Genomic DNA, 22,290 nt, shown 5'->3' with positions numbered 1-22,290 from the left:
CAAGGTAAGGTTTTTAAAGTAGAATTAGATTATATTGGAATGAGGCTGACTCACTGCCATTTAGTGCTGCATTGCTTACATGATGGCACGGACATGGATGGTTCTTGGTAGGCCCTTTTTTGAAGCCTCACCCAGTGCAAACCTCGTAGGTAAGTGTAGGTGATCCACTGGGTTAATCTGGTCGACAGATGGGATAGGGTTGGAAAGGCACTGGGCCAAGTGGGACGCTGTGACTATGACCTATATTAATAATTCACATGCAGGATCTCCATGCTGCACGGAGCAGGAGCTCTAATCATCATTAGCAATACTAGCCAGGAGCCACGTTAGCTTCCAGCTGAATGCCAAGCGTTAAGATCAGAGATGGAAGATAAACAGAAATATAAAAACTGCCCCTGTCGTTTAACACAAAGTTTGACTCACACTGTGAGTCAAATGCTTTCAGTTAGCCTACATAATACATTGGTACTCTACTCACTCTACACATGTTCCATGACAACCAATCTCTAGACACCAACTACATATTCCGAGATCATTTAAGCTTAACAGGAGCAATCTTGTATATTGGAGAATAATGCTGAGAGTTCTCTGAGTTAAAACGCTTTGATATCAATAGGCAGTACCAATACCAGTATAGACTTTATTTTCCGGCATTAGTAATTACAGACCTGTATGATAAAAGAGGCACCCTAAATGTGATCAAATCGCGAGCCCCAAATATTCGAACAAGCACTGGTCGACCAAAAAATCATTAGCCGACCAAAATTTCTGTGGTCGATTGGTCGCAGGAAAAAAATTAAAGTTAAGTTTAAATTAAGGGAAAATCTATGTGACTACCGGCTGGCCTAAAAGGCTGCAGGGCTTTTAATTTGAAGGGCCAGATAAAGGAAGTCATGACATTCACTCACTGTCAGTGTTTTTTTTCAGTAGGTTGTGCCAGTGCACTACAACATATGTGATCTAGTTTTTTTGTATTTATTATTTTATAGTTTGAAAATAATACATCTGGGACTTCCACTGAGTCTGCATGAAGGCAGGGAGGGAGGAGAAGAAGAGAGGAGAGGAGACGAAAAGAAGGGGAGACAAAGAAGGAAGAGAGATGCTGTGTTGTGGTTGGATGTTGGGAGTCACAGAGGCAGGCCAGACCAGACCAGACAGCCTTTATCTCCCTCTGACCCCCTGTCTGACTGTGTGTGAGAGAGAGAGAGAGAGAGAGAGAGAGAGAGAGAGAGAGAGAGAGAGAGAGAGAGAGAGAGAGAGAGAGAGAGAGAGAGAGAGAGAGAGCGAGAGAGCGAGAGTCCCCTCTCCCGAGCCAGACAATGGAGCAGGCCCTGTGCCTGATTGGGGTCAGCTGGTGCCTGCCGAGGGGAGAGGAGGAGGACAAGTGGGGGTGGTAGGTATCAGACACCGCTGTCTGACTTGCGTGTCTGGATCCGAAGGGAGAGGGACCAGGAATCAGACAGCCCTCTGACTGAGTACTGGAGACAAGGAGAAAGATCTGGACAACCAGGAGGCTTCTTTTTCTGGCTCCCACACACACCCTTTACTACTTGACTCCAGACGCCGGGGTTAAACTGGGTTCAAATGTAAAATGAAAAAATAAATATCACACAGACATCACTGGTCACAACATAATGTTCCATTACCTCCTCCCAATACATGTACTGAAGGGGAGCCACATTTAACCCGTCTGGTGCATGCTATGTTACTGGAGAGAAAAATCCAGGACTGTTTTGTTGTTTTATATTTAAAAGATAAGGGCTATCTCTGTCCTCTTGTCTCTTTCTCTGCCTCCAGTGTAATCCTTGTAATTTCCTGTGATAAGGTCAGACCCAGAGCAAGGCCATGTTAGGGCGCAGCCAGTGGCCCAGCTGGCACGGGCTGTGGATCTATCCCCCTTTGACAGGATACTGGGGTGACACAGGGGTACAGTACTGACAGAGAAGCTGAGCTCTAGGTAGTGTTGTTTTTGGCGGCCTGTTTTACTTTAAGTCTAGTCTAGCTTTAGTCGACTAAAAGTCTGAGCATTTTAGTCTAGTTTTAGTCGACTAAAAGTCTGAGCATTTTAGTCTAGTTTTAGTCGACTAAAAGTCTGGGCATTTTAGTCTAGTTTTAGTCAAAGAAAATTGTATATTAGTCTCTTTTTAGTAATGCAATTATATTGCCAATATAATAAATGTACCTAGTAGTATTGACGAAACCAACAGTTTAGCCAAACCCATGCAGATATCTTTAGTTTACATGCATGTACAGATCTAGAATAAAGTAATCCAATTTATGTTGATGCATAATTCAGTTCAGTGTGATTTGCTCTGTGAAATACAAAACTAATGCAACTATTTTGCCCATAAGGGGAAGTTAAGTGCGTGTCAGGTAGGAACTGCACGCACGCACGCACGCACGCACGCACGCACGCACGCACGCAAACTTCAAAATAATAATAATAATAATAATAACGTGACTAAACGAGACGAAACAACGTTAATTCGTCTCGTTTTCGTCAACGAAAATGAAGAGACATTTCGTCTCGTTTTGATTTGTCAGCAAAATTGCATTATTTATTTAGTCTTAGGCATCGTCACATGCCCAGCATTTTCGTTTCGTCTCGCCTAGTTTTCATCACTTGATAGAGGTTCGCTGACGAAGATATTTCATCATCATTTTCGTTGACGAAAGCAACACTAGCTCTAGGGTTATGTTTAGACAGTTTACACTTAGTTTAGAAAAACTTTGTGACAAGTTAAGACATGCAAGCAGAAAGGTCAAACTGAATGCCATTAGTGTGATACAAAGCAACCCCATGAGATTAAAAAGCTCATTTAACATTAAGTGTGAAAATGATGTAGAAATGCAGCAAAGTAGTGGATTAATACCCTATAATATATATAATTATAATAACAACAACAACAACAACAACAACAACAACAACAACAACAACAAAATAATAACTAGACCGGTATCAATGGGGTCACTGTCCAAGCCATCGGGCAACTCGGGCCTGGTGACAGGCGGAGGTTATGCAATTCAGACCTGAAGGTCCACAGGCACAACGCAAATTGCATCTTAAGCGCAGCATGAATTGTAGTTTGAAAAAGAAAGTGCTGGTATTTGAAAAAGTAGATTTTGCAGTTGTTCACATGATGCATGCAAGTCAAGTTTCAAGTCAAGTTTATTTATATAGCCCAAAATCGCATTACATGCCCCAATGGGCTTCACAAATGCACACTTAAGGATTGAAGCGGGCGACAACTAGCTTTAAAAACAATTAAAAGCAGTGTATTAAATGCATAAAAACAAATGAAGACAATTCACAGGCATAAAACCATTAAAAATTAAAAATATTAAATACATAAAAACACAAACGCAAATGCATAATAACAAATAACAACAATTTATGGTTGATCATAGTTAACAAAGAAAAAATGGGTTTTAAGCCTGGATTTAAAAATCTTCACAGAGCATGCATTACTCAATTTTGCATAACAGCCCCAGCTTGTGGCCGATTGGTGTCAGATGTTGCACAGACCCTCAGTGCGGCTAAGGAAATAACTTTTCAAAGTTGTGTGATATTCAGAGAAACTACTTCAAATTAACGCATCACTTCCTGTTTTGACTACAGTGTACCGAATCTCTCCTCTATAACCTTTATATTGTTTGGATTATGAAAATTCTTTTGATAACTTTTGATTGTAGGGGTAGAAAAATTATGCGTGCAAAATTTTGTGCTGATGGGACTCTTGGCCTAGGACAAGTTTACAAAAGTAGGTTTGAAATATTTTTCGCAAGATTTGTGCATTTTTCAATTTGTGTAACAGCGCCAACTAATGTCAGATTGACCTCAAAGTTTGCACAGAGCCTCAAATTACCATGGGGAACTATCAGTCCCAGTTTGATGTAAATCAGACTAATTATTGCGGATATATACAACACTTCCTGTTTTGATTACAACATACAGGAAGTTCTAACGTGTTTTGAATTTGAATTCTTTTAATAACTTTTCATCAAGATGATTAAAGGATAATTCCTGCAAAGTTTCATGGTGATCAGACTCTTAGTCCAGTTGGAGTTTGGATTTTGTGCAAAAATACTCAACATAAATTGTCAAGGTTGAGTGCCTTTTATAGAACATGTGGATGTAAGAAATCCATATTTGCAATAAACGATGTGGAAGTTAGAGGCCAAAAAGTCTTTTCCTTGATTATAGCGCCACCTTGTGGTGGACATGTGTCATTTTTGGTGCATTCTGTGGGGGCACCAGTCTTTCCCTCCCCTGAAAGTTTTGTTTCCATAACTTGCACGGTTAATGCTCCAGTATGAGTGATATTCAGAACAGGACTACCTCCTGGGTGATTGATGATATATTTTGCTCAAAGCCTCAGACGAGCATCAGAAACTATTGTTCTAAGTTTCTTATTAATCTGACTTATAATTGCTAAGATATGATGAATTTTGCATAACAGCACCAACAAGTGGTTGATTGGTGTGCAATTTTGTAGAAGGCCTCAGTAAGACATAGGAAACTACACTCAGCGGCCACTTTATTAGGCACACCTGGTGCTTAATAAAGTGTCAGTGTGGTCTTCTGCTCCTGTTCCCTATCTGCTAAAACTGGTGGTGGTGTGTTCACAGATTTTCTCCTGCATTCCTCTGTTGGAACCAGTGGGTATTTGATGTTTTGACAGAACTGTCGCTCACTAGATATTTTCTCTTTTTGGGACCATTCTCTGTAAAGCCTAGAGATGGTTGTGCGTGAAAATCTCAGTAGATCAGCAGTTTGTGAAATACTCAGACCAGACCGTCTGGCACCAACATCCACGCCACGTCCAAAGTGACTTAAATCACCTTTCTTCCCCATTCTAATGCTCGCTTTGGACTGCAGCACATCGTCTTCACCATGTCTACATGCCTAAATGCATTGAGTTAGTGCCATGTGATTGGCTGATTCGAAATTTGCGTTAACAAGCAGTTGGACAGGTGCACCTAATAAAGTGGCCGGTAAGTGCAGATTACCAAGTTTTGTGTCAATCCGACACAATTTGGAGAAGATACGCAGCACTTCCTGATTTGACTGTAATCTACAGGAAGTTATTCCTTTATAACTTTGCCAGTTACAAGAGTATTGAAATGCTTTTGATAACCTTTGGTCAGGACCATCCAAACATTACGTGTACCAAGTTTCATCTTGATCGCACACTCGGCCTTGGTGGAGCTCGAAAAAGTAGCTTTTGCATATCGCGATCCGGCGGAAAAAAAGTCTAGGCGGAAATGGCCGTGGCCTAAATCTAGAGATTCACGTAGGTTCAGGGAACGCCTGAATGTAGGAATTTTGAATGTGCCGGGTATGATGTGGGAGTTACTGGCAAAAACACGTTCAACTTGATTATAGTGCTACCTGCTGGTGAACATGTGTCATTTTTGGTGTCTGCCATATGTGCAGGGGTCTGAACCAGAGTTCAAAGTTTCACCTCCATAACTTGGATGGTGCAGGCTGCAGTAGGAGTTTTACCAATGGAAAATAAATAAATAAATAAATAAATAAATGAAGATCCTTGAGAAGCCAATAAGGTTCCCAGCACCGCTGGTACTGGGAGCCACGCTGCTGCTTGCATCGCGTGGCCCCAGCCCCCTCAGGCTCGGACCCCTAATAATAATAATAATAATAATAATAATAATAATCTGACTCAGATCGTAGTACCGTCTGTAGGGCATGCTCTATCCACTGCTATGTTCTGCACAGACCCATCAGGTTTTTTTTTTTTCTAAGCCAAATCACACTATTGGCTAGTCCACCTCATGCCTGCCCTAAAAACACACTGGTCAACCAATCATAGCCAACTACAGGCAGAGATGAGGATTTCTCATTCCCAATCATGTTTGATTCAGAGAGTAGTGGGAAGTATACCAAAATGATGACTTCAGTACGATACCTGCCTAAAATATCTCCATACGGCTACTGAAACGATACCCCAGCGTAAAACTAAAATATCATCAAAAGTAATTGAAAATAATATTAGATGACAGAATGTGGAACATAAAATTATTTCTTTCTTTTTATTTATTAAAACACTTAAACTTAAAAAGTCCAAATAAAAACATATATATTTGTTAAAGCTGCTGAGTGTTATAGTTACTTAACTTGTTATAACAACAATGAAATGATTATGCAGCTGTTTAAACAATAAAAAAAGATTTGAAATATGAAAACAAGGACATGTTGGTTATTCTTTGGTCAATTTAAGGTTCTTGGCGTTGTTGTGTTGTTCATCATACTTGAACACCAGCTCATGTTCTGGTAAAGTTAATGGCCCTCATTTATCAAACGAACGTACAGCAGAAAAACGTGCGTACGACCATTTCCACACAAACTTCGGCATTTATCAATTTGGACGTGAGCGGGAGCTCCGATCAAATCTCACGTCAGGTCTGAGATCGTGTACGCAAATTTGAGCCTGTGTATTTGCGGTGCAGCACAGCAAAATCTGGCTGAAAATAATTAACAAACCTAAGCTGTTATTAAGCATAAGCAGTCACATATTAAGAACAGATCAAAATGGATTCTTAAAACGAATGTCTGAAGGCACCATCCATGAATGATTACGCATTCATCAATCGCAAAAACTACGACTCGATAAATGTACAGGTGATTTGTGATGCCAAGCTATCGCTTTTTAAACGTGGTGGCCAGGTGGCCAGATTCTTTTATATTTCAAAACAGCTCGGCTCTGGCGGTTGAAGATGAATTAATTAATTAATGAATCAATGAATGTGTTGGCTCGCGGCTGCAGGAAGGCGCACTGCAGAGCCAAAGTAATCTCCTCGGTAAGTGGCTACCCTCGATAAATTGCATTAAATCAAACAAGGTATCAGATGATTAACATTTTGGTATGGTTCTTCTAGGTGACAAAGGTATCCTCTAACGGAATACCTAATAACCCCGCTGGAAAACCCCGCTACAGAGCAGGAGCGCAGGTTCAACAGTGCGCACGCACGTACACGGGTCACAGTGGAGCGCTGCTTCGGGTTGACTGCCTCCGTTATTCTTTTCCATACAGCGTTTTTATGGACCCCTTTTATTCCACTCTTAAGACTGCCAAGAAAAGTCAGAAAAGTTTCTATTCTTCCCGGTGTTTCTTCTCTCCATGTTTGACCTCAGTGGGCGAGGCCTCCGAACCAGGAATATTTAATGACGATCGAATTCAGCCGCCGCATTTATCAAGGCCCGCTCATTCGTACGCTGAGATTGGTCAGATACAAATGTTTCATAAATCACACGTGTGTCCGGTCGTAGGACCAATTCTGTGCTCAGATCTGCGCCTGTTTTCACGCAAGATTGATAAATGAGGGCCCATGTGCCTCTTTGGCAGTTAGATGTAACTGCAGATGAGCCTGTTCTTTTAGAGCTTCCTAATTTTTCATCTATTTTGTAAACTTTATTGACACACATTCTGATTGGAATACTCAGCAAAAGGGAAAGTACAATTGTTTTCATTAGTGGGTCATATGATCAATCGCCATTGTTTTAACTCACTCTGCTGAACCCTCCAAATCAGATTTCTTTAACCACTAAAACTGCTCAAAATAACACCAAACCTCTGCAGTAGCACGATAAGAGTAGAGAGATGCACCGATCCAATACCCAGATCTGATATTAGCTCCAATATGGACTAATTAGCTGGATCAGATATCTGATGAATGAGGCCGATCCAGCATTCCGATCATTTCCTTTTTATAAATATCATACACAGCAATACAGTTACAGCGATCTAGTCACTCCAATTCTATGTTTGCAACACTGGTTATGTCATCAAGCAGAGCATGCACAGCAAAAACAGAGCAACATGGAGCAAGCGCCGGACCGGGTCAAGTCTCCCATTTGGAAACATTTCAAACTTGACACGGCAACAAGTGCGACTGCAACATACAATCTGCAAAGCGAAAGTTGCAAGGGGTGGGGATAAAGTAAGTAAATTCAACACCACAAACTTAAATAAGCAGCTCCAAAAGTACACAGCGGAGCTCAGCGTACAACCTGCAAAGAGTACAACAAAGCAGCTAACTTTGGGGGATGCACCGCAAAGACGGGAGAAACTGCCAGCCGGCAGCGTGAAAGCAACAACCATAAACAGAGAAGGTTATGGAGTTTATTGTTTTTGATTCACAGCCCCTCTCTGCCTCCGCCTACTTGAACACCTGCAACAAGACGTCAGGATGAGATGGAACAGCGCATATTATATGATAGAGAGTCTTCTGGAGTAGAGGCGAGCCCTTGGCGCCTATGTTGTTGATCATGACCTGCCTGCGACACTGACTTGCTGGAAAAGCTATGACTGTTTTAACACCATTTGAAGAGCTCACTAGGAAAGTCAGCTCATCCACCGCCTCTGCCGCTGACGTCATCCCAGCCATCACAGTCCTCAACCTCATCCTGGCTAAGGAAAATGAGGCCGATTCTGGCATTACAACAATGAAAACGACGCTGCTTCAAGCTGTAGACAAACGATTCAGCCGTGTGGAAGATGAACCCCTGCACGCTCTTGCCACCTTGCTTGATCTGAGATATAAAGACAGGTGCGATAGTAAACCATTACATAATAGAACCTTTATCTCCATTGACTATTAACCTCACAGCCCATAATTCCACCTAGCTGTGTTTTATTTTTGTTTCAGATACTTTTCAGGAGCAGACAACATAAAGCATGTGAAAGATGCACTGACTCAGGAACTTCAGGAAGCTCACTTGAGAAGCAGCAGAGCTGCATCAGAGGCATCAGAGCCAGCAGACAAGGCCCTTTGCAGCAGGAACATCAACAGCAGCCGCAGCAGCAGGATCACACACACCACAGATTTGGATTCTGGAGGATTGTGAGGATCCAGGCGAATCAAGCAACACAAGCACTACTGCTCAAGTGCATACTTTTTTTTAATGACAGAACAATTGCTACGTCAGACAACCTTTACCATTACTGAGTCAACAGGGATCGGTTTCCTAACCATGCTGCCACTGCCAGAAAGTTCCTCTGTGCCCCTTGCACAAGTGTAGAAAGTGAGAGACTGTTTAGCACAGCCTCCAACATTATGGATGAAGAGGAATAGACTAACACCAGGAGGAGCAGAGATGCTTATTTTCATGAGAAAAAAACCTTCCATTGCTCCTGAAGGGTGAACCTGATGGGTTCAGCTGCTATATTTTACATTAGCTTAGATTTTGAATATCTGTTTGCACTAAATGTTTACATGGAGGTGTTACTTCTCTCTTTATTTTGTATGTTAATTAAGCCATTGTCTGTTGGGTTTCAGGCAGCTGCAAGATTTGATATTACATTTTAAAATATCTGTTTGCAGTGCACTTTACATGGAAGTGTTATTTCTTTCTTTTTTACTGCTAATGTACACTTTATTTGGCATTAAATAATGTTAAGTACATTTATATCTGTGTTCATTTGTTACCTTTATTTTAACAAGGCTAAATGTTTATGTCAAGCCTGATGCCTTCACTCAAATGGTACGGTATACGGTTCATTCATTCAACAGGATGATCGGTATCGGGTATGTCTGATATGCTCAGCCCAGGTATCAGTATCGGATTGGATTGGAAATATCTGAATCAGTGCATCTATAGATAAGAATCCTTACGCATGAAACGAAGCACCAACAACAGTTAGTGAACCCGGAGTTTATTAAGAAAAAGTGTGTAAAAGAAAATTAGCCGGCTACGTCCATATTGAGAGGCAGCCCAAACAAGTCGATACCGGATGCACTGAAGTACTGATACCTGAACTGAACTCAAGTTCAATACTTGAACTGATCTCACACATGGCGCACGCACACACACACACACACACACACACACACACACACACACACACACACACACACACACACACACACACACACACACACACACACACACACACACACACACACACACACACACACACACACACACACACACACACACACACACACACACACACACACACACACACACACACACACACACACACACACACACACACACACACTCACTCACTCACTCACTCACTCACTCACTCACTCACTCACTCACTCACTCACTCACTCACTCACTCACTCACTCACTCACTCACTCACTCACTCACTCACTCACTCACGGCATTTTGGGAACCAAGGGAGGAGGTGAGGTGTGAGTGTGTGTGTGTGTGTGTGTGTGTGTGTGTGTGTGTGTGTGTGTGTGTGTGTGTGTGTGTGTGTGTGTGTGTGTGTGTGTGTGTGCGTGTGTGCAGAATCTAGACACAAAGGGATCCCCAGCAGCCAGCGACAATCTTGTGAATGCTGCTGGGGCTGGAGCACTGAGCAGTGAAGGTCCTGTCAGGACAAGGATACAAGGACACAAGGATTGACCTTATTCCTGCTTTGGACTTTGGAAGTTGCTGCCTGAACTTGACCTGCTCCACTGAAGTGAGCCAAGCTGCTCAAGGCTGCATTTTCCAGTGTTTGCACCTCCAAGGGTTGTCAGTCCACAAACAAAGGGTTGCACGGCCACAAGATAAGAATGTTAGGGAAAAAGCAGTGAATGGTGGTCAAGGGGATTTAAGGAGAGGAAAGAGAGGAAAACATACCAAATCCTATCCCTGCTGTGCTAACATGACATAATATATAGTTAAACATCCTGGACACTGGTGTGAGGCTCTATAACACAGAGACAAAGACACATTCAGTCCAAACAAACAAGGGCAGTCACAGTTCAGCCACACAGCTGATCTGCAATACAAAACATCGTCATCATTGTTAAAAGGTGCCCTGTGGTGCTTTCTTGTAAGCAAACAAATGTTATGTTTACATTCAGTGTTACTCACCAAAATACAATATGGGTATCTTACTAGCCTGAAACCTGTCAGTGAGGTTTCTGTTCCTATTACTCATTAAACTCTAAACTACATCATGATACCATAGCATGCTTCATTAGTTTGGATAAACCACACAACCTCAACACCAAGCTATGAAATAAGGGCTGTCAATCGATCAATTTAATCACCATTAATTGCATGTTATCTATAGTTAACTTGTACACATATTTTTTTTCAAGTTTTTAATTCTCTTATCAACCTGTGAGTGGATAGGTATGCTTGCTATATGCAAATGCAATTAATGCAAATTATTATTGCAACAATCCAAAACAATGACAAATACTGTCCAGAATATTCTCCAGAATAACTTAAAAAGTACTGCATTCTCAAAAAATATGCTAACATTAACTATTCAGATATTTGTCCGTTGGGTAGGTATTCTGTTTTTAATTTCTGGAATTTGGTTATATTTGTTGCTTTCAAAGTTGTTGTTTGTTTTAGTATTAGTTTTAGTTGATAAGACTACTTTAGTGCTACTACAAGCTTCAGGCTAACGTCAAACCTACAGCATGTATGCTACATAAGATAAGGCATTATTGCAACAGATCCAAACATCATGTAACATGTATTTCAGTTGACAGATGTAAGAAAACATTAACTTGTCCGCACGTTTGGATGTTGTTCATATATATATGAATCAGAAGCACCCTGAATTCATAGCTGTACCGTAGCTGTCCTCGTGAAAGCCTCTATTTAGTTTTTCATTACAATGTTAAACATAACGTCACCTCCCTGGTCAGTGTTTATAGTTTGGTTATAGAAAATGTGTCAGTGGAGTTTTGTACGTTGCTTGTTGTTCCTAATAATATCTACTGTATTTCTAATTTATTTTCTAAATAAATCTATTTGTCTTTGAAACCTGCATGTGTAAGCACGTGTGCATTGAATTTTATTCACCACTTAAAAGAAACGAAACCCTTTTTACTCCTTCGTGGTCATGATGTTGTGGGGAAATAAATGACAGTTATAGTCTTTGAGTATCTCTCCTAAAAACATAATCCTGTTTTCATCATCTGCAACCAGAGGCACAAGTCATTCTGCTTTAAGTTTGATTCTGAAGTTATCAAGTCAGTCTGCATTAAGTTTGATTCTGAAATTATCAAGTCAGTCTGCTTTAAGTTTGATTCTGAAGTTATCAGATCAGTCTGCTTTAAGTTTGATTCTGAAGTTATCAAGTCAGTCTGCTTTAAGTTGCTGGGAATGCAACCCCACATGTGACCCCACATGCACTACTTTACGACTGCGACAAGTCTTGATTGACATACCCCTAGCTGTGATTTTCCACCATAGATCTTGGTGGTGAGATAGGTCCCAGCACCGGAGGGGCCCCGAGCCTGGAGCTCTGCAGCAAGACTATTGAATATGAGGGTAGTATTGGATTTTAAGGGGTTCACACAGCCAAAGCTACAGACTAAATGGCTAGATAAGAGAAATATTTTTGTAGAGTTGTAGTAGTCTTCTACATTGATGTGACTGTGAAAAACAACATTCATTATATGCCCGGCTGGGGTCGGGGGTATGCTCTCTACCAAAATATGTGCATCTGCAGGTCACCTGGGGGACCTCTCTTACTTAAAACAAGGAGCTCTTTCTTAACCCCCGCAAGTTGAGCACCACTGCCACAAGCCCTCACCTCAACAGAGGTGGCACACTAAATAAGTCTCCACTGAGAGATCCTAACCAAGTGTAGAAATTCCCTGTGAAATTAATTACAGGAGCAGTGATCATAAAATAAATCTGTCTGGGACGGATTTTTTGTAACGCTGTTATTTGGTTGTCTTTGCCACTCCCCTCCCCTCCCCAAGGTCCCTGAATTTCAGACAGTTTGAAGTCTCTTTTTTCGAGGGCTCATTATTGGAATTCATTAATAAAAAAAACAAAATAAAAACCAAACTAATTCCAAATGAACAACAACTCCACAAACAAACCAAACAAAAAAAGAGGCAAAAAACAAACCCCCAAACAAACAACAAAGAGCTTAGTGAGAGATTGGATTGGCTGTCTGGCAGGAGACTGCAGGGTAAATATTGGCTGAGCCTGAGAGTGCCTGCCTGCATGTGGCTGTGTATGTGTGAATACACCTAGCTGTATGTGTGTGCCTATGTGTACATCTTTGTGTATGTGTCTGAGGGAGAGTCAACAAGTAGATGTGTGCATGATTGGCCTGAGGTTGTTGACAGATGACCCTGCTGCCACCTACACAATAACACCACTCATACACAGGATTACAGATCAGGCCGTTTACATCCGTCTGGCTAGCTGGCCCCTGCTGCAGGCTAACTGTTACATATAAAGACACAGACAGCCACTCAAGCCTCTGACACACAGACCCAGGGTTTTCCCAGGAGGCAAGTGCCTGTAAACTGCTATACTACTATGTGTGCATCAAAAGAACTACACAAGGGATTCCTAGACCTTTCTCTAGGGAGATACATTTAAAAACTTTGTCTTTATAGTAATAATTTGGTCTGACTTGAAATATGTTGATCTAGTGCCAATATCATATCTGAATTTTGGCACCAATATCAAGACAATTTTGAAATACCTATGAGAAATATAAATGTCAGGTAATTTGGCCGAAAATGACAATGTTCGCTTAATTGAGTTTCAATACACAGCCCTGTTCTTTTTTCAGGCAAAAGTGTAGAAGAAAAAAAAAAAGAGCTTATGCAAGGTTCCCCACTCTTTTCTAAAGAGAATTTCCAGGACATGTTCAGACGGAAAGGGATCATAGCATGCATTAATATGTTCCTCTCTGTGGAAGTCTGACTTAAAAGATGCATGCTCTATGGCTATGACCTATATCTATACAATCATCTAGAAATGACAATATGTTTCACTTTATGTAATGAAAGTTACAATGATGGTTTGTACATTTTATTCACAGACCGACCCTTGAGATGAACAATCACCTTGTTTTTAGGGGGGCCCAACATACTGGAGATCAAAATTAGAGAACAAAGTATTAATTCTTGATTTAATCTGAAATAATGTTATTATTTATCATCCATAATTTGATAGAATATCCACTGTGGCTATACCACTGCTGTATTCGCATGTTTTTTTTCAAATAACCAAGGCACTTAAACAAACACCTTTATCTTGTGGGAAAAAAACATTTTGCAAAATTGGAGAACCAATGCCTTGGTCATTTAAAAAAAAGCATGAAAATACAGCAGTGGTATAGCCACAATGTATATTCTATCAAATTCTAAACGATAAAGAATAACAATATTTCAGAATAAATCAAGTATTAATACTACTTTTGATCTCCAAAGTACATTGGAGAAGTGCTGGTTGAACACATTTGATGTAACAGAAGGGTCCTGAATAATATCATTGTTGACCCAAATCTGAGTGCTAATATTTTTATGTGATATATTAATAATGTTTTTAAGTCTTTTCAAGAGCGTTTTTTGGGTTATACATTCCGAAAGATGCTTTTTTTTTATAATAGTCTGATTTAGAATTTCATGTTTTTATCATACACAGATTCCTTAAGGCTCTATATTTGTCCCAATCAACAGGATCTGTGGTTTTCCTAAAAGTCTTCCTGCTTTATCTTTATTCAGTTCAAAAAAAGATTGATCAGATTGGAGCTGATCCAGTGTAGCGGTTTGCCCTTAACTTTTATTTTCCTCCAGGGGGCGTGCTTATCAATAACTCTTATCACTTCAGAGTGGAAATAATTCCAGGCATCCTTAGTATTTGGTATAAGTTTAAACCTGTCCCAGTTTATTGCAGTCATGTCTTGTATGTAGTAATTCAATTTCTTGCATTGCCTACACTCTGGGGGAAGACAGGGGGTTCAATCTTCCACACACAGAATATGGCAGAGTGATCACTAAAACAATCTGAGAACACCAGAGGTTAAACTTTGGTCAGTTTGATTGACAAGAATCCAGTCTAATAGTGACGACCACGAACTCTTCATTGATCTACTAGGTCAGGTGTATACTTTTAAGCAGCTTTTTGTCATTAGAAGAGGAGCAGTCATGCCAGTTGCTATTGAAGTCACCAAGCAGTATCATTACACATAGAGGTTCGAAATAGGTTAGAGTGAAAACTAGGAACTTAGTGGAGTCAGGATGTACAAGAGGGGGGCCATAGTACCAATAATTACTGATTAGCATAAAATTACTTTGTCTCCACTTTATTCTGTCTATCAGGTCTTATATTGTATCCATCATAGCACTATGGTCACTTTATTTTTCAGTATTCATCTGTTACACAGAGCTAGCATATACTTAGACTGCTGTTTTCCTGCCATGCACCACTATCACTTTATTATTTAGTATCTGCACATAGCTTATAGTTATATATTATATTTATACTCTATTACTGCACTATAGTTCTGTTTACGTCTGCTCATTACACATATGTATCATGTCTGACATCTGAATCCGATCACTGTCCACTTATATCTTTTCTGCACTACAGTTCTGTTCATACCTGTTTCAACGGTCTACTGCATGTTTACATCATTTACACCCGTTCACATGTCTGCTTACATCTGATACATGCATGTCTTTCTACATCTCACGCCAACGATGTTCTCCGTATCTAACCTGTACTAACACACTAACATCCTGACACTTATTCTACCTGTACTAACACAATAACATCCTGACACTTATTCTTCTCTTACACTTTATTCTTGTTGTTAGGTTAAAATGTTTTTGTATAGTTGCACTGTCGTTATTTGCTAATCTGTGTGCCCTGAATTGCCCCCCGGGGACAAATAAAGTTTTTTGAATTGAATTGAATTGAATTGAAGTTTTAATCTGATGAAAAGACATTCAAAGAGAGATGGGGTTACTTTGGGGATGGCAGGCTCAGATATAAAGGCGAGAGGACACATAACAGGCCATGCCCCCAGCCCTAGTACCTCTATCTGCTCTATATAACAAATCATTATCAAGTTGAATTTCTATTGTCACAAATTTCATTATGCAACCATGTTTCTGAGAATGTAATTATATCAAGTTTAATCTGAGCATTCCAAACTCTAATTCAATCAATTTTTGGAAGAAGGCTCCTCATGTTAGGATGGACACACACACACACGCACACGCACACGCACACACACACACACACACACACACACACACACACACACACACACACACACACACACACACACACACACACACACACACACACACACACACACACACACACACGCACACACACACACACACACACACACACACACACACACACACACACGAGAGGTCCAAGACAGTTATAACAGCATTATAGCCCTTTATGATGCCATATTATCACATTTGAAACAATGGAAAAAAACAAAACAACAACAAAACATTCATGGTCTCTCCAACCAACTCCAAATTTATCTAATTTAGAGCATAGTATGCCAACGGCCCATTTGATCACAAATGCCTTAGTGAGCACTCACACTGTCCATTCGTACTGTACCCAAACACGAAGTTTGGTTTGACCAGTGTGAGTAAAACTGTATGAGCATGAGCATGCCGGTTTAAGAACGTGTTTGATGCCTTTAGGATGCAAGAAAACTCACAAAACTGTGGACGCATATTAAAGCTAGTTTTTGTTTTCGATTTGATGAAATAATTTGACTTGGGTGTGGCACGTCCGGTCTATAGCACCCCCTAATTACTTTGAGCACTTGAACACATTTTTAGCACAGTTGTTTTACTCGAAAGCGCACAAAACTTTGGTCCATGTGTGTTTAGATGGCTCCATAGCGCCCCCCTAACGCATGGAAGGTCTTAGTAGTTACAAAGTCACTCTGATCACAAAATGTGGTACCCACATAGCTTTCATCATTTCCGAGATATCACATTAGCTTTCATTAGCTCTGCCCAACTGGGAGTTGGCCATTTTAAATGTTGTGCTGTTTTTTTGTATTTTATGCTAACTTTTTCAAACTCCTCCTAGAGAGATTATCAGATTAATTTCATATTTTGTTGGTATAATCATTCCAATAATGTGATGCTTAATTCTGAAGGAATAGCCGATACCTCGAACAATGATGTCATAAGTCATGTGACAACACGCCATTCCAGGCACTTTACAGGTATGGAACAACTCCTAGAGAATTCAACAGGTCAGTGTCAATTGTGGTCAACAGAATCTCAAGATGTAAGAAGATAGTGTCGTCAGCACCGTAACACAAACATGTAACACATAAGCACCGCAGCTTCTTTAACATCAGGCTACAAGTTATATTACAGTGTCAGCACCTGATGGACCCGAAGCATCCGTATGTCACAAGTAGAGAGAAAGCGAAGGTCTCAGCCGCCTGTTGGCAGCTCCTGAGCAGTGTGACAGCTGCTGGATAACCTGACTTCAGCAGCTGACTGACGGACATTTACTAAACCAAAATAGTTTTCATGTTTCCTCCATGGTAAGAAATCAACAATGTTTAATTGATTTAATGACTTTATTTCTCCGCCCAGAGCAGTGAGTGAGGCAGTCTGTAGTGACAGAAACAGTCAATATAGACATGGTTAATATGGTCAAAACACATATAAGCCTATGGTGGGAGAAAATGCAGGTGTGGGTGGATAATAACATGGAAATATATGTGTTCTGTGAGATGAGCGAGTGGTGGCTGTCACAACGTTTCTGAACACGCACAGTGACTGTGTTGATAGGCGGGGGGATTTACTTTACCGGCGTACGTACTGTATGCTACACAGTGGCTAACACGAGCACTATGCAAAAACACTTGCAGCACCACTACAGCTCTGTGCTAAAATCATAGTGACTCCATTTCACATTGTCCATTCTGCCCCAAATTTCACATGCGCGAGTGAGTCCAGACATGAAGAAATCTACATGCCCATATTGATTTAGAGTCACAGCGCCACCTACTGACAACAGGAAGTCCGCCTTATGTGACAGTAATTATCCCACTTACATGAAATATATATGGTGTGGTTTATACATGATATACAGCCACATGATGTATAGTTAGTGTGTGTTCTCTAGCGCCACATAGTTGTCATCGGAAGAGATACAAAAATTGAAAGACATAATTTGCAGTGCCTAGCACCCCATGCAGAAAATGCCTTCGTGCATGCAGTGTCTAATGGTTGCCGGAACGCACGGATGGGTCCATCAGCGTCCTGCCGCCCCCTCCCAAACATGCGTAGGGTGGGAGGGCCCGTTCAGCGCTGCTTGCAGCTTTAATTTAACCTAGTTTTGCTTTATCCGGTCATTTTCCTGGTTGCGACTGCACTATTACTTTGTTCATCTTCTATAATCCAAAATACAAACATTTGTATTTTAAGTAGGCACAAGTAAAATGACTTGATGCAGATGGAACATGGCATTTCCCCACTAGTTTATAAAAGACAGGACAGAAAGAAGTAAGAGTCAAAACTTGATTCAATAAACTAAGAGTGGAAAATGGTGTGCAGAGCACATGCCTATGGTGTAGCACTGCAGTAGGGGTGGAACGTTTAAAAAAAAAAAATCTGTCCTGTTCGGTACGCTTGTCACGGTTCAGTACACGTGTGTACCGTTCGGTTTATGAGGTGCAACGTAGCGTAAGCCTTCATGACCGCTGTCCTTTCTTGTATCTCAGCGCTACGTCTCAGTGCTACAGTCTCAGCGCGTCAAATCCCTAACCCTAACCCAAAACGCTACGCACGCTCTCGCTACGCACGCTCTCGCTACGCACGCTCTCGCTACGCACGCTCTCGCTACGCACGCTCTCGCTACGCATGCTCTCGCTACGCTCTTCTTCGTGGGTTTCTGAATCCTCTTGGCAGCAGCGTGCTAAGCCCCGCTCTGTTCTTGTTCTCAATAGTTTCTGTCTGGTTAAATCTGTGGTTAAATCACCACCTCAATGTCTCTTTCTACTCTGAAAAAAAGAAAAGTTGTCAGAAAACCATCAGTTCACCAGAGAACGGACAGAAAACTTTCTGTCATTGAGAAGCCTGTGTTCACTCTGCAGCCATATCTGAGTGTAAGATATGTTAATAAGGCATTTTCAGAAAAATCATGTTACTCTGCATTTATGTTACGTTCATTTGTGTCAGTCCAGTTTTGATGAATAAAGTAATGTTTCATCAGTGCTTGTCAGCCTGGTAAAGTAACTAGTTACTGAAGTAATCAGATGAATGCAGCGGAGTAAAAAGTAGAATATTTCCTCTGATTTGTAGAGGAGCAGAAGTTTAAAGTAGCATGTAAATAAAATACTCAAGAAAAGGACAAGAGCCTCAAACTTGTACTTTAGTCCAATAATTAAGTGTAAACCTCTGGTTAACAGGTTTGTTCATTTAAGGATTGTTTTTTGACAAGCTTGTTGCACTTTGAGGCCTATGACTACTATTTACATTGATAAAATAAAGACAATATATGTACTCCTATGTCTCTGCATTGTTTTACAATATCCATTAATGTGATGCTCATAGTTTTCCGGACCCTCAAATTGAATAGCCCTGATTTAGCCTATTTCAGGTAGTTCAGTGATTGCCGTTTGTGTGCATTTTAGTGAAAGAAACCCTTTTTTCTTGTATGTATAAGTGATTATATCCTTACCTAGAAGGCAAACAATTGTTTACCTTTTTGCCAAATAAATATATAAATGCGTAAATGCAGTAAATGTCTCTCCTACTGTTACTGTACAGTAATCCCTAAACAAGCAGCCTTATTATTTCAGTTTTTGCATGATTGCATGACATGTCCTTAAGAATATCTGATTAAAAACGTATCTAATTATTAGGCTTTAGATCTGATACATGGTATTTTTAGAATCTAAAAGAAATAGAGAAAAAACCCTGAACCGAACTGAAAACCATGACCCCAAAACCGTGATATGAACCGAACAGTGGATTTTGTGAACCGTTCCCCCCCTACACAGCAGGGATTATACCGTTCTACAAACAAATCTATTTTACGATAAAATTCGATTTGCAATTAGCTGAGTAATAGCTCTTATCACTGTGGGTTAAAAATGTCATATTTAATACCACACCTATGATACGATATAACTGTACTACATGATGAATCAGAGCACAGCAACAGCTAGAGACTAACACTTGTTAAACGTCTCTGCCTTCCAAATTCGACATGTGAATCCCAGTGTGTAGGCAGCGGTTCGATTCCTGGCCATGACACACTGTCTGCACTGTGATCCCTCTATGTTTGTAGTCCCTTTCAATTTTCCTCCTCGTCTGAATAAAGAGGAAACACACCAGTGAGACCGCCCGCTCCGCATAAAAAAAGCAGACTGTAGCTCTTTTCTTCAGCCAGAGAAATCATCAAAGCATGAGCTACATTATTCAGCCTTGCCGAGTCTGCATGACAACACAGCCGACAAACAAGAGCTCTTTTCAAACCAGACGGCCACTACAGTAGGACACAGCTATTTCAAATCACTTGTGAATTGAGCTCCCTCCAACTAGTGGGACGTTCAGATGTCAAGAAATACATTGAAAATAGCAGGCCAGCATTTATCTAGTACCTAACACAGATGCATGCATAATCTTAAATACACTATGCTGTTTTATTTTATACACGGCAACTATCAATCGTTGTTTTGTCATTATTGTTTGACTTTTTTGCAGCGTGTCTGCTTTCTGCTTGTCTTCTCAGTTTAAAAGTGTCAGGCAGTGGTACTGGAGGAACTAATTAGACTCTCTCTGCTGTATCAGTGGATGCACCAGTTCATGCCTGACTATGTGTTCTTCCTGGCTGGCAACAACGATGATGCCACAGAAAACCAATGGTAGAACACCAGTCTGTCCGCCAGACAAACACACACACAGACACACACACTTCTTGGTTACAATGTGGCGTCAGTGCTACCACGCTCTACTGCCAAATCTACATCTAATATCCTGCGTTCACCTCACTTTGCCCAGGCCTGGCCTCAGCCCTGATGGAAATTACACATCACTGTAACTCTGTCCGTCCGTCAGCAGCTTGCCTGTGTGTCTGCACGTCTGTATGTCAATATGTTTGCCTGTCTGGCTTCAGATGTGTCTATCTGCATCTCTGTTTATATCTCTGTCCGTACTTGTCTGGCTGTCTGGTTATGAATCGACCTGCCTGTCTGCTGTGAACCCCTGTCTTGTTTATTTGTATTTGTCTTTCTGTCTGCAGGTCTGTCAGACTGGTTACAAACACTGTCTGGCAGTCCCTTGCATTTCTACCTGTCTGTCTGCATGTGTCTGCTCTTCTATGAGTCTGTCTCTGCTTCAGTCATAAAGAGGAACATCTGCAGTGGATCTAGCAGGCAGCAGCGTTAGAGCAGAGCTCATAATGATAGTTTCTCTCTCGGCTGCTCAGAAGGCAGACAGACATAACATACCATTCCAGCGTTTCCTGTCTAAGCTGACAGGCGAACTATTTAACCCTCTGTGGTGATCCCTCTGAGCATATGCACTGCCCGGCAGGCCTAGGAGGCTAAATGTCCAAGTAGTCCATTCATATAAAACCAACTCCTATCGCAGAAAAACGTCTAGGAAAAGGAAAGTAGGGAGTTAAGTAAGAAGAAATTGAACAATGCTAATGCTATACGAATATGACAGATTTATCACTGTAACTGTTGACTACTAGCATGTCTATAGACTGTTAATGGCAACTATAAGAGCTCAAACATAACAAAGTTAACATAAAGATAACTATACGTCATATAAAGAGAATTAAATAGACCATAAAAACATGAATGCATCCATATTAGTATTACAGGAATACTAAAAAGAATATTGGTGTGAGGGGAACCGGACGATAGCGAGTTAACAGCGGGATGGGTTGACCGTCCTGGGTGAATACTTGGACTCCTTCAATACTGCCCTAGTGTCGCTACACTCAGAGTGCACATAAAACCCCACGGTCAGGAGTAACGCAACAAATAGTACTCACATATCTCCATTCCCTGTGGCTGGGAAGCGGTGCAGTTGCAGGAGCAGGTGACATTGGAGTTGCCGGGGCCGCCAGGGGCCGTTAGGTTTTGCATGGGGCTGGGCAGACCGGGACACCGCTCCGGGGAGATAGCTGCCGCCGCCGCCACCGTCGGGGCCCCACGACTGGAAAACAACAAAAAACTTCCAGGCAGCGGCAGCAGAGTCCGCCGCTACGAGTAACTCCCGACAGTTACGCACTTATTTTCCAGGGTTTTTCTCACGCCATGATGGTCTCGGAGAGGCTCGGATAGTAAATTAGAAGGAGACTTTGGGACGAGCCATTGCCGTTGCTAACGCATTGTATAGTTTTTTCCGTTCCTTCCTCCGCCGCTGACAGCAGCTGTCTTCCTGTACTAGGACAGAGCACACAGCGGGCTGACGCCTCGCCCACAAACTGACAGACTGCCACTGCGGCCAATCAGACGGCTCCGGAGGAGGGACATGCAGGCGAAAGAGACGTGCTGCCTTCAGGAGCGGACAGAAATGCCACAATTCTAACT

At 41.3% G+C, this 22,290-nt stretch overlaps 1 protein-coding gene across 2 annotated transcripts in view; it reads right to left on the bottom strand.

Moving 5' to 3' along the window:
* LOC310950217 (low-density lipoprotein receptor class A domain-containing protein 4-like) overlaps window positions 1–22,290 on the bottom strand; it is a gene marked incomplete at its 5' end in the record, with an annotated part of 390,135 nt that overhangs the window by 43,847 nt on the left and 323,998 nt on the right. Inside the window, one exon of one of the 2 annotated variants that reach the window (XM_083917903.1) lies at window positions 21,750–22,107. The exons of the other annotated variant lie outside the window; for it this stretch is intronic. Coding sequence (XP_083774029.1) covers window positions 21,750–21,843 — 94 coding nt within the window. Of the gene's footprint in view, window positions 1–21,749; window positions 22,108–22,290 lie in introns of those variants that run through there. 2 annotated transcript variants of the gene reach the window in all.

The sequence above is a fragment of the Echiichthys vipera genome (assembly GCF_963691815.1).
Source record: "Echiichthys vipera genome assembly, chromosome: 8".
NCBI lineage: Eukaryota > Metazoa > Chordata > Actinopteri > Perciformes > Trachinidae > Echiichthys > Echiichthys vipera.
This window is presented reverse-complemented; position numbering and strand designations above follow the sequence as displayed.